This window comes from Accipiter gentilis, chromosome 23, assembly GCF_929443795.1.
Source record: "Accipiter gentilis chromosome 23, bAccGen1.1, whole genome shotgun sequence".
NCBI lineage: Eukaryota > Metazoa > Chordata > Aves > Accipitriformes > Accipitridae > Astur > Astur gentilis.
Window position 1 is genome coordinate 11,790,008 of NC_064902.1, and position 11,266 is coordinate 11,801,273.

Consider the following 11,266-nt stretch of genomic DNA (forward strand, 5'->3'; position numbering starts at 1 on the left):
AAAGGAACTGCAGGGACAAATGGTGACAATGAAGCTCTAGTTATAAAGTAAAAAGGTCGAAGGTTCAGACAGGCATAAGGATTACAAAACTACAAGTTTGTCAGAATTCCCCCCTGCCCCAGTTTAGACAACCGGGGTCAAGCAGTAGCTCTCCAATTAAAACCCTATAAGGCTACTCTGTCCTTTGAACTTCATAGAGAAAAAAGACAACTTTCTTTTTTAGAAGTTCTTTTGAGGACCCATCTCAAAATCAAACAGATAAAGGGCATCTGACAACAGCTCACATAAAACAAACACTGCAGTATCCCTTCACTGTGTGCATGGGGGGGGGGGGGAAAGCTAGGATGAGGTAATCATGTTCTCCTGTATTAGTGTGCTGACCCTTTGTAGGGCATGAAATTAACCATCAGCAAGTAAAAAATCTGCTACTGGTTAAACTACTTTGCTACGCAAAGTGGTCTTAAAATGAAATATGGGGATTGAATTTCTTCTGGCAGATTAACTCATATAACCTCTCTGCAGGCATCCCTTACTGCTGAACTCATTTGAGAAACTGTTCCAGACCCTACTGGATGCATAGGTCTGCGACAAACAAATGTAAAAGCAACTCCTATTTTACTTTGATGACATTAACATCAGCTTTGTGGAAGATCAGAGCGCCAAAAGTTAACAAAAGAACAGACGCTAAAAAAAACACAACAACCAAACACAACACAGGACTGTGACAGAAACTACCCCATCTCAGTGTGAAATTTTAACAAAACACCGCTCCATCTCTATAGCAATAGAACCAAGCAGTAATGATAAAAACAGCAGTATTGCATTTTGCAGTCCTTCATTCAGTGCAGAAAGCAAGCATAAGGCTGATATGTGGGGGCTTCTCACTGCTTGTGACAAGCTAAAGAATTGAACCTTGAAATTCAGTTATTCAGGTTTGTTTTCTGTTTAGCAAGTCAACTATGTATGGCTGTAAGTACAGTATTTGTTGCATTGCTTGATACATGATAGACAGAAAAGGTCCTGCTAGAGCACAGGATAAGTCTTGAAATTATTGTAAAATAGACTTCTGTTTCACTGATCAAAAAAGTAAGACAAAAAGAAATACATGACACAGTCCAAGCCGTACAGCTATCCACAATAACTTAATACCATCCTGCCACATCAGACACACACGAGTCTGCTGTTGAAGAATAAACCAGTATGTTTTAAATACAAGTGAAAGCCATGATGTAGTAAGTCAAGTGCCTATCATTTATTCCATTCTAACCTTGACTATCACCTTCCAGCTACAACTTTAAGAAAGCATCTTGGGTGGAACTGTCTGCAACATTTCCATTTCTCAGCATGCAGGTAAGAAAAAAAAAAAATCTTTTGATTTAACATTTGATATGTTTTGTTTTCAAGGACAAGCTTTGCAAGAAAGATGTAACCACACAGAATGAAATATGACTTCCATTTTCCATTCCATTTGGTTACTGCTGAAATATTCTGCATTCATTTAATCCTAAGGTATTGTCTCTAAATAAGCATCTTGTGAGTGACTGTGAGAAGCATTTGCAAGGTCAAGCACTACCTGGTATAGCATGACAAAAATGCAATACTAGATTCAGCCATGAAAAAATCCACTTCCAGAATTAGCTAGATACAGAAATATGTTAAAGAATGGTAAATAGTATCATTTAATCTGTAAGCAGATTTATCAGCTTTGTACAGCAAAGGAGTTAACCCTTAGAGCACTCTGGGAGCACAGAAAAGATGACAGAGAAGATGGAATTGGACTAGAAGATAGCCTGGGACATCATTGCTGAGAATGGCACCCTGGAAGACTAAAGCTGAGATTTAAAAGTAAACCCCAAAACAAAAAATACTGGCTTCCCTTGTGAAGCCAGTAAGGAACTCCTTGAGCTAGTTGCTTTGTGGGAGATGGGACTGAATAATGCTGGTGCTACCCAGCCACAGCAGGCAGCGTTTCCATAAGATGGGGTCACTCAAAGGGGGAGCCAACTAGTTTACACCATCTTCAATTAAAAGAAAAGGGAGCTTCAGACAATAAGACCATGCAACAACATACTTTCACACCTGTAGCTTCTACCGCAAAAGCTGCATGCACATGACTAACATATCAGAAGGCTACTTCAGAGCCCTCTGGAGTTGTCACTCCACCTTCTGATTCCTTGCATCTAGCTCCCTTTCCCACAGCTTCCTGTCTCTAGCTTTTCTGTAGGTTAACTCACATCTACAGTTATCACAGGACAATTTCAGAAGAGCAGTATTTTAGAGGTGTGAGAAATCTGAGGCGCAGAATAAATGTAGGAAGATAAAGTACTTTGCACTTACATTTTATTTAAAAACCTTATATACAGAAAAAAATCTGTAGTAACAGGGAAATCGCAGATTCCATTAAAAAAAAAGAAAAAAGTAGCAGCATTCCTGGTTGCAAAAAAAAAAAAAAACACTTGGAATGGTGAACCCTGAGCACTCATGATTAGGAAGCAGATGAAAACAAATTAAATTTTTTAAGTATCATTATCTGGGTGGCCTGGCTTTCCATTTCTGAAGAGCTGGAAAAGTTGGCAATACTGAAATAGTGACACCTAAACACTGAAGGATGTATTCTGTTACACAATATATGCTATACATCAGTTTGAGTTTCACCAAACCACACTAAAACTGTAAACACCTAAATAGTCCCACAGGCACAGATCATGTTTTATCAAGGTTTCACATTTTAAACCTGGTCATAAAAAAAAGCACCCATTATCAAGAAGAAAACTGAAATTTCTAACTCTTGAAACCAAGTATTAACACAATACTGCATTTTCTCTACAACTCTTTCTTAATACATAGAATTGCAGTAAGTCACACTAATCAAACGTTTTCACTAAGACACATAGTCATGTATAACTGGAACTAAGAGAGTTTGACATGCTTATGTGTCTGATTCGATACCTCTAAAGAATCATTTTTGCTGGGAAGAAAACTCTATCATGCTATCTGGTCCAGTCCACTGCCCACATTTTTTTCTTCTCCCAACATGGCCTATCAATAAGGAAATCTAAATAACTTATTCAACCGATGTGGACAGCTATGACTAAATGCTTTGAAGTTCTTCATAAAAACAATAGGAAGCAACAAGAAGCCTACGTATTAAACAATCACGCTAGATAAGTGTTAAAGCGATAAAAGCAGCTGCTTTTCCAAGTTTTCCCACGTCCTCTTCATGAGAAAGTTTACCCCACTCAGATTAGTTGTTTCTGGCAGAAAGGAACGTCTAACTACAAGCCACTCTTCAGTACATCCAAGAAAAGTTACCATTTGCCAAAGTAAACTTTGTTCTTTAGAATATAACGAGGTGCTTGCAATTACTTAAGAATGACAGCTGACTGTAAAGTACAAAAGAAGACCAAAAGACCAGGGGTTTCTCCAACTGAGCACACAGCCACTCCTCCCATGCAGCTGTAAAGCACACATTAATGGTACAGACTACTTTACTGCTGTTGAAATCCAGAAATAGATAAATGTTTATTATCCTACCCAAAAGAAATACAAGCAATGCAATGCAGTTACTGCTAACACCATTTACAAATACTACATCTGTTCAAAAAGGGGTTAAGCCATACATCCTGAAAAGTAACTTGGTCTGAACCTCAGTCTAGCTGAGAAGAAATAGACTGCATTACAAAACTACCACCTAGCTGACACTAAAGAGACACCAGCAGAGGAAATGCGTAGGAACTGAACTTTCAGAGGTCCCTGTAGTTGCAGTTTACCAACCTGTGACTACTTTAAACAGCCTGCAGCTGCAACTGCATTATATCCTTAGTCAAGCACCAAGCACCTCTTAACTCTTTTCATAAGAGATGGAAGGGAGAGGTGTTATTTCTCATAGAACAAGGTGCACTAATTTAAAATGAGCTGTAATGCAAACCAGATTAACCTTCCGGTATCATCTACGAAGACTAGAACGGAAAGTTACTAAAATCCACAAAATTATTTCTAAACGTAAGATTATCATTTCAAAACTCCCCAGTCTCTCCAAGACAAAAGTTCGGCACGAGCCTGTCCAGCAAGCACGGCACAGCTCTCAACCACAGGGAATATCAAACTCCAACAGCTTTAAGAAAAGAGAAAACAGAAATTAATACTGCCCTTAAAAACCACAAACACAAGGTCTCCGTACACAATAAAGAAAACTTTCTTTTCAAGTAAGCGTAAGAGAACCGAGCAGGCCTGACCGTCCGAACAATTCACGGTTACAGACTGCTATTCTACGAGTACTGGCGTTTTATTGGAGGGGCAATTACGAAGAAGCACAACAGAGTCTGGAGGCCTGCGAAGAACCCGACGCCCCGACTCACGCCTATCCGCTCGGCGGGCACGGCCAGGCAGCCGCAGACCCCGGCGCCCCGACTAGCCCCGGGGAAGCGCCCAGCACAGACAGGCTCAGGCGGGCAGGGGCAGCCCCGCTCGCCTCACGGCGAGAAGCCGGGACCTCGCCGAGGGCTGGGGCGCCCCGAGGCACCGGGACGGGACGGGACGGCCCCGCCGCGGCGCCCCAGCAGCCCGGCGGGGGTCTCTCCGACACCGGGGCCGGGCAGGGGTGGCCACCGCCGCTCCCCCCCCCCCCCCCCTTACCGCCGATGATGGTGCGGATGAGGGAGGCGTGCCCCGGGCAGTCGACCAGCGTGAACTGGAGCTCGCCGGGCCCCGGGCCCAGCTGCGGCGGGAGGGCGGTGCGCAGGCAGGAGAAGCCCAGGTCCAGCGTGATGCCCCGCGCCCGGCTCTGCGGCGCCCGGTCGAAGGCGGCGGTGGAGCCGGTGGTGCTCAGCGCCCGCGCCAGCGCCGTCTTCCCGCTGTCGATGTGGCCCAGGACGCCCACGTTCACGTTGAGGACGCGGGGCGCCGCGGGCCCGGCGGCCATGACGGCGCTGCACCCGGCCGGTCCCTCCCAACAGCGCCCCTGCGGCAACGCGGGCCCCGCCGCCGCCGTTCCGCGTTGCCGCGGCCGCCGCCTCAGCCCCCGGGCGGCGGCAAAACCCGTCGCTGCCCCGCCGGGCTTACAGTCGGGAGGAACGCGAAGCCTGAGAGAAACGCGGCCTCCCCCCCCCCCCCCCCGCGCGTGGGGCAGCTCCGCCACGCAGCGCGGGCACCCGCCTCCCTCCACGCGTGGGAGCGCGCTAAAATACACGCTAAGCGCCTCGCCTCAACGGCGGGCACCCCGAGGGGCGACCCAGGACGGCAAAAGAGCGGTCAAAGCCATCTTCAGCGCATATTCGGCAGCGATGAAAACTCCCAAACCCCTGACAAACGGCCCTGGCTCACCTCTCAGCACCTGCTTGCGGGTATCCTCCACCACCCAGGCGCTGCCTCTGCCAGGCCCTCTGGCCCAGGCCTCCTCATCTAGGAGAGGCAATTAAAGCAGTTTGCTTTGATGGCCACACACCTAGCAGCTGGTGCCCCCTCCCCAGGTGCGTGCCTGGGGCTCCTCGGGGCCAGGCCTGACCACGGGAGGATGGAGCCAAGAGCACTGGCTGCAGAGAGCCCCTGGGGAAAGGGTTGTTGTAACTGCCCCTGCGGCACCGGCACTCTGCTCTCATCTTGCCCACGCTAATTAGGCGCTGTAGGGTGAGTCGCTAATTAGCTCAGCCCGCTCGCTGTCACAGCACACCTTCATTCTGCCCGTAATATACCCCCACCCCGGTGCCGCTGGAAGTGTGGTGCCGAGATTTGATTTCAAAGTCGCGTGGACATCGCAAATTCACATGAAAAAGGCAGGTCAAGATTTGGATCATTTGCTCTTCTTACGCTTAATCACCAACATCTGGGTTTGCATAAGTCATTTTCCTGTAAAAGTATGTTTATGTTGCATAGGATGCTTCCTAAAAAAATCACACCTTTAAGGGTTTAAGAATAATCATGATTATTAACAGTGATTAACAGCTGTCCTGCAAACCAACTGAAAAAAACCACCAAAAAACCCAAACAAAAACCCAAACCCAAACAAACCAAAAAACAACAGGTAGATGAGCGCTGGAGAGGCCTGAGAGCATTTGAGTTGCTAAAGGCAGGAGCACATTTCACTGGTTCAAGGTTTTACTGATAACCCAGGAGGCACAAAGGGCCAAATGCATTACACAATAAAGCTTAACACATGTGCTCTGCATTTTCAGTAGTGACTACTAAGTAGTCCTAAGTACCATTTCAAATTACAACAGCTGTTTACAAGCCAAGAAAGCAATACTGTGTTATGGACCTCCCACAGGTGTCCAAGTAGACTAGACTTGCGCTATATTCTACAGATTTTTTTTTCTTTCAGAACAGTGCTTTTTTGCTCTCCCTATACAGTAATATATATTGCTAATAGTATTTAGCATTCACATCTCAATAACTAATGAATGAGCCAGAAGTATAACATGACTTGCCTAAGGTTATTCTCAGCATCATGGATTTAGGTTTTAGGCTGACTCCAAACTCCAGGCTTTCTCTCACAAAGGAAGTTGCTTCATATAACAACAGTTTCTATATGAAAGAGTTTGCAGAGCTTTAAAGCTGGGTACAAATTACCCCTCCTTCCCAAACACACAGAAGTCAAGATGACAGAATCAATGACTCAGTGACAGGGGAAGAAAAAATAGCAGACATTCCTAGCACTCAGTGCTATTTGAGAGACACCTATCTCCCTAAAGGAAAAAAATGAACTCACAAGGAGTACTGCCAATGCACTGAGCCAGCCTGGTTAATCGCCTTCTTGAGCAGAATAGTTCAGTTTGATGGGAGCTCTGTCATGGGAGCCAAATTAAGTATAATGTCACTTTTCAGTCCAAGTTCCAAGGCTTTGAATAGTTTCCCGTTAAATCGTAAGGCTCACGTACACTTCATTACCCTGAACATCTCAGCCTGTTATATCAATATGTACTTGCAAAGTGAAGGGAAAGTATACATTTATTCCCATAAGAAAAGGCCCTACGCAGTTATAATCCACACAGATATCCCTGTATCATATTACCTACCATTTAATTCTTTTTTAGCATTAATTATTAGATGAGTTCAGAAGGAAAAGGTAGAAAAAGGTCTGATTCCGGATTCGCATTCTGAATCCAGAATTGCATTACCCAGCAGTCCTCACAAAACATCTAAAATACTTGCCGCTTTCAACAAGCTTTGTCAAAATATAAAGGCCTAAAAGTTTCTACAACTCTTGCGAAAACTAGCAAAGAGGTAGAGGAGATGCCCATTTCAATGGCCCACACACTGTAAGAAGCTGCAGCAAGAGCTCAGGTGTGACGCATTGTGCTTCAACTGCCAATTTACCTATGAAACAAAGAGCTGCATTTTGCTCAGACAATAACTAGAGGGATACTGGATAGAGCTTATGGGACAAAAAAAAAAAAAGTTGGTTTTTTTTTTTTGGCTAAGGAAGATAAAAATCTACAGGAAAATGGATTTAATTTCACTGCTCACATAAAAACAGTGGCATTTTTATTTTATAAGCTTATACTCGTAAGTGACCTGCAGGAAAGAGGGGTGTCAGATAGAAATGTGGGTTTGTTCTTATTTTTCTTCCTTTAGACACAGCAAAGACTTGCAACTCTCTAGATAAGGAAGGCAGTTGTCCTTGTGTGGCGGGGGGGGGGGGGGGGGGGGGGGGGGGGAACACGACAAACACGGAAATTTGCTACAATGTCTACAGTTTTGCTGTTACCACTCAGAACATACCTCTTGTCTCCAGAATTTTAGAGTCTGTGGATCTGACTTTGCAAGGTAACACTCTAAGGCACAGGTCTTTGCAAGACCAGGGTGCACATGGTACCTATGAAATGAATACACTTACATCACTAATATCATGGAGGAGAAGTTTGGTAAACAGAGACATAAGCACTTTTATTCAGTGTTTAGAGAGGTCCATTCTGCTAGTTTACAAAGTTTTAGAATTAATTACAGATTTGGAAATTAAGATATGGCATTTGTTAAGATTCATCACTCCTATTACGAAGAGTAGGAAAAGTCTTCCAGTTTCTTTTACAGGAAACAAAAGAGAACAACCCCATACACACAGACCCACACAAGTCTTGGTATTACTAAGATGGAGAAGGGAACATGGCAAAATTAAAGGATCCCAGCTTCTCCAGATTTTTCCTATATCTCTCATGAAGCAAGCAGTTTATAGCATTTAGCTGTTTTCCTCGTTTTCCCCTTAATACACCATTCCCCTTCCCAGTTGTTCTCTCCTATACCAAATTTCTTCCTTAAAAAGTGTTCACTTTAATTGCTAAAGTTTATGGACTCATGGGAGAAAGGGCAGGAAGTCAGACTTTTGGGATAGGGTAAAAATGTAAAGGTCATTCACACACTCACACACACATACTCTCTCTCACTCCAAAAATAATACACTATTTGACAGTTTCAGGATTCTGCATGTCCCATTGAAATTTGAAAGCTTATGTGAAACTAGGCCACGTCCTGTAACCTCAAACATTTAGTCTAGGAAAACAGCTCTCAAGTCTCCAGCTCCCACATCGGGTATCGCATGACGTCTGTGCCAAATAGGAGACCTCAAACAGGGGGGCAAAAGAAACGTTGGTAAAATGAGTTGATTAAACCTGGGGAATAACAGTTCAGACTGTTAGTGACAGGTATTATTTTTTCTGGTTAACTGGCTAGTGAAATATTAAATTATACTCAAAGCATCTATAACATGAGATGGGCAGAATAGTGAAACAACCTAGTTATGTTCCATCTGGTGGCATGGACAAAGGAGAAAGATGACTTGTGCTTTGCAGTGAAATTATTTTACCCTCCCCCTCTAATGTGTTAATTATTCAAAAATCACAAAAATCATGTTAAAGTTGAGGTTCAATATTTCCTCATACTGATGCATCATAACTCATCAGACACCAATTATAAGAGATATTTAAGCTATTTAAGTTCAGTTCTAAACCTTCCAGTAGCTCCACTTGTAGTCTGCTCTTTCTGGGGAATAAACAATTAATCCTGTGTGGTCTAAAGGATTATTGTTTATTTTCCCTCACCCAAATGTACTCTTCTCCCCCTCTTTAACTGCAATTTCAGTACGATGCTCAAGGAACATATGGAATGAGTAAAACAATCAATACAATGGGCTATACCAAACCATGCATAGCTTATGAATGATTGTAAACCCTTTTAAGTAATACTAACTTGAGCAAATCAGAGGGAGAAGCCAGCCTTACATATATCAAGCAAACAATTGTTTACTGGTTCTTTTTTACATTGAAATATCCTCTTTTACTGCAAATACAAACCCAAATAATTTTCATAACATTTTCTGCAGGTCAATACTAAAATTGTACCTTCATCATGGCAGTAGATGTTATTTACTGAACAGCGATGGTCACTAGCAGGCTGAAGGTTTAGGCTCTACTCCGATTCTATTTTTGAGACATCATATTGCTGTAGACAAACAATTAAGACTTCTGTTTGTTACTTTTATCAGGAAAAATATCTAATTGAATTAGTATTTCTAAAGTTAAAGAATCTTATGTAGCATATCTGATTTTTACATACATGGAATATTTCTATCCCCCCTCTAAGTTATAATGGGGATTAACAGCACTTCTCTATTCCTGCCATCTACATTCCTATATATTGAATTTCACCAAAAAGAAATAAGCAAATACAATACTATTAAATAGTCTTTGAAACACCACAGTCTCAAAACCAAGCCTAGCTGCATCATCAAACAAGATAACATGGAGCATATGGACAGATTTCAGTCTAAGTTAACAAATTATTATGTATTTCACCCATTGCTAGCCCTTCTTAAAAGGGGGGGGGTGGGGGTGGGAGGGGGTGGCATACCTAGCCTGGACCTCTTGTTAACAACATCACTGCTTTCAGAGCTCTTGGAAGACTTGCTAATTATTCTTCCAGAACTGGCAGAAACTTGAACTCTGACCAGACTTATCCACAACACTTGCGGCAGTTTAATGCACTGGAGAAATCAAAGTTGTATATTTGCTCTTTTACAAAGAAGAAAGTCTGCAGTTCAGTACATATTAGGCATTTGTATCCTGTGACTAATACGACCCTGAGAGGATGTATAGAGTCCAACAGTATACATGCTTTTTTAATTATTTAAAGGCTAGCTCATATTTGTTAGATTCAAAAATTCTTAGCTGAGCAGTTGTATAATAGGATACCCTTACAAAGGTGTTGAACTACATATGTGTGCAATTATATTGTAATTAACAATTTTAAACTAGATTATGTAAATATAAACTGACAGAACAATTAACAGAAAGAGAAAGCAACAAATAGCAAAGTCTTTTCTTTGCTGAACGAAATTTATGACAAAACTAATGGAAGCCTTAGGCAAAAAGGGAATGAATGGCATATATATTATTCACTGGGCTTCTGCAAATTGAACTGTAAACTCCCATCCTTCCTAAAAGCCACTCTCCTAGCTGGTACCATCACAGCACTGCTTTTGCAATTCTCCCTGGCAGCGCATAGGAAAGCCGTGATGGCACCATCCCTTTGCACAAACTGCAGTTCTGCATCATATACCATGTTAATCCACTGGCCTTGAATGTTGCAGACACAGCCATAGTTTTATAATCAAACACGGAAAACACAATATATATCCATGCGAAGAGAGTCCCTTCTTTTTTGGGGGGGGAGAGAGATCCCAATATCTACAAACAAGGAGAAGTCACTGGAACTATAGCTTCCCAGATCCCACCTAAGAACTGACTGTGAGTGATCACCATCCCAAGCAATTAAACGCTACCCAAAGGGTGCGGCAGAATTACAGCTGAACCACAGTTCGGAGCTACAACAGCCTAAAACCCGTAGCCTCACAGACCTAGGGAAACGAGCGTAAGGCCTGCGAGGCCATGAAACTACCTGCTGAGAAGGTGGACCGGTTTTCCTCATTTCAGTAGGTCCAACAAAGCTCAGGAGGAACATATGCTGTAGCTACAGCGTACATTAAAGCCGCAGATGCTTAAGTAAAGGCTTTGGACACATAGAACGGGATCATTCTGCGGTTACGCCGAAAGCTCGAAGTTAGCGAGATCACCCTTACTCCTCCTTTGACAGAGACTCAGAAAACAGCCTTGGAAAGCCTCGACTTACTCTTGCAACCTAAGCCTAGCAGAGGTTTTCAGAGAGCGCTGGCACAGTCCCCGGCCCCCTGCCAGCCGGCGGCGGGCTGCCCGAGCGGCCAGGACGGCGAGCCGGGGCACCCAGCACCACGGCGAGCCGGGGCACCCAGCACCACGGCGAG

The 11,266-nt window shown here is 43.5% G+C and overlaps 1 protein-coding gene across 3 annotated transcripts in view; it reads right to left on the minus strand.

Moving 5' to 3' along the window:
* The window catches only part of EEFSEC (eukaryotic elongation factor, selenocysteine-tRNA specific), a 131,455-nt gene extending 126,520 nt beyond the window's left edge, over positions 1–4,935 (minus strand). For 2 of the 3 annotated variants that reach the window (XM_049826345.1, XM_049826348.1), the window contains exon 1: positions 4,636–4,935. In XM_049826345.1, coding sequence (XP_049682302.1) covers positions 4,636–4,921 — 286 coding nt within the window. In that variant the 5' untranslated portion in view covers positions 4,922–4,935. Of the gene's footprint in view, positions 1–4,235; positions 4,564–4,635 lie in introns of those variants that run through there. The other variant, XM_049826347.1, reaches the window with a different exon arrangement.
* Positions 4,936–11,266: the final 6,331 nt, after the last annotated feature.